Source organism: Suricata suricatta, chromosome 1 (genome assembly GCF_006229205.1).
Source record: "Suricata suricatta isolate VVHF042 chromosome 1, meerkat_22Aug2017_6uvM2_HiC, whole genome shotgun sequence".
Lineage (NCBI taxonomy): Eukaryota > Metazoa > Chordata > Mammalia > Carnivora > Herpestidae > Suricata > Suricata suricatta.
In genome coordinates this window covers 188,371,516-188,372,684 of record NC_043700.1, presented here as the reverse complement: position 1 = coordinate 188,372,684, position 1,169 = coordinate 188,371,516, and the positions used below count along the sequence as shown (strand labels likewise).

General features: G+C 60.8%; 1 protein-coding gene and 1 long non-coding RNA gene across 2 annotated transcripts in view; both read left to right on the top strand.

The window, feature by feature from the left end:
• The first annotated feature begins 938 nt into the window (after positions 1-938).
• TMEM128 (transmembrane protein 128) overlaps positions 939-1,169 on the top strand; it is an 8,618-nt gene continuing 8,387 nt past the window's right edge. Inside the window, exon 1 of the mRNA XM_029948715.1 lies at positions 939-1,049. Within this exon, the coding sequence (XP_029804575.1) occupies positions 953-1,049 (97 nt within the window). The 5' untranslated portion in view covers positions 939-952. The remainder of the gene's footprint in view (positions 1,050-1,169) is intronic.
• Positions 1,056-1,169, top strand: part of LOC115299353 — a 952-nt gene continuing 838 nt past the window's right edge. Inside the window, exon 1 of the long non-coding RNA XR_003912150.1 lies at positions 1,056-1,165. This is a non-coding gene — a long non-coding RNA (uncharacterized LOC115299353). The remainder of the gene's footprint in view (positions 1,166-1,169) is intronic.

Sequence of the window (1,169 nt, the reverse complement as noted above, 5' to 3'; positions counted from 1 at the left end):
CAGCACAATGTCATGTTTTATTCATCTTTATCTCCACTGTGGAGTATGGTGTCTTAACAGTTTGCAGCGAATAACAGGTGCTCAGTAAATGTTTCAGTGATTGAGCACAAAACTTCTCAACACGTGACACTAGGGCAGGGGAAGGAGAGTAATTCACGGCACTCCTGGCGGAAAAAAATTGTGAATTAGGTACGAGTCCTTTTCGGTCAATGAGCGAAAGGGAGAGTGACAGGAAACTGCAGTTTTCGGGGCAAGAACAAACTTGGCTCCCATGTTCCTGGCGGGGTGTATTTCTTGAGAGTCAGGAAACGGGGGTTACCATGAACCACACACCGATGCTCCCCACTTAAACCCCACAAGAGATCCAGGGATAGGCAGGTGTAACCCCGGCGGTGCCAAAGAGGATACAGGCCCCGAGAGAAGAGGTTGATCTGCTCAAGCCCATCCCAGCGGAAGGGGCCAGACCGACGCTCGGCAGCAGACACAGGGTCCTCCTGGGGCCGCCTTGGACCCTTTCAAGTCTAGCTGGCTGACTCCTGAAGAGGAGCGGGAAAGAAGCCGGAGACTAAGCAGTTTGGGGCACTGGGGAGCCAGGTGAGGCTCCGTCCGCACAGATCGAAGGGAACCGGGCGGCACCGCTCATCCGCGCGCCCCTGCCCCGCACGCATTCGGCGGCCTCCGTAAGCTTGGTCCTCCCGGGCTTCCGTAGGTCGGAATCCGCTGGGAGTACCTTCGGCCGCGCCCAGGATCAGTATTTTCAAATTTGAATCAAGTTTGCGTCCTTGGGCTTTGAGATCGAGCCGCTAGCCCTACCCGAGAGTCCCACCCACTAAAAACTTCGAAGCCCGCATAGTCTCCACCCCTCACAGCAGCGAACGCCTCGGCCGGGGGAGCCGACGGCGGAAGTTCCGGTCGTGGCGTCACTTCCGTCGCACTTCTGGGCGTTGCCAAGATGGACGCTTTGCAGGCTCGGGAGCAGCTCCGGCGAAGATACCTGTTCCCGCGGGACACCGAGGCCCCGCTGGACGGCGAGGGCCGCGCCGGGCCGGGTGAGGCGCTCCCCCCGGGCGCGCCCCGAGCTGCGCCGACGTGTCCGGAGTCGAGGCGCCCGGAAACGGCCGGCCCCGCGGGCCTCCCGCCGCCCTGCGCTGGCCGGAGGGACCAGGTTT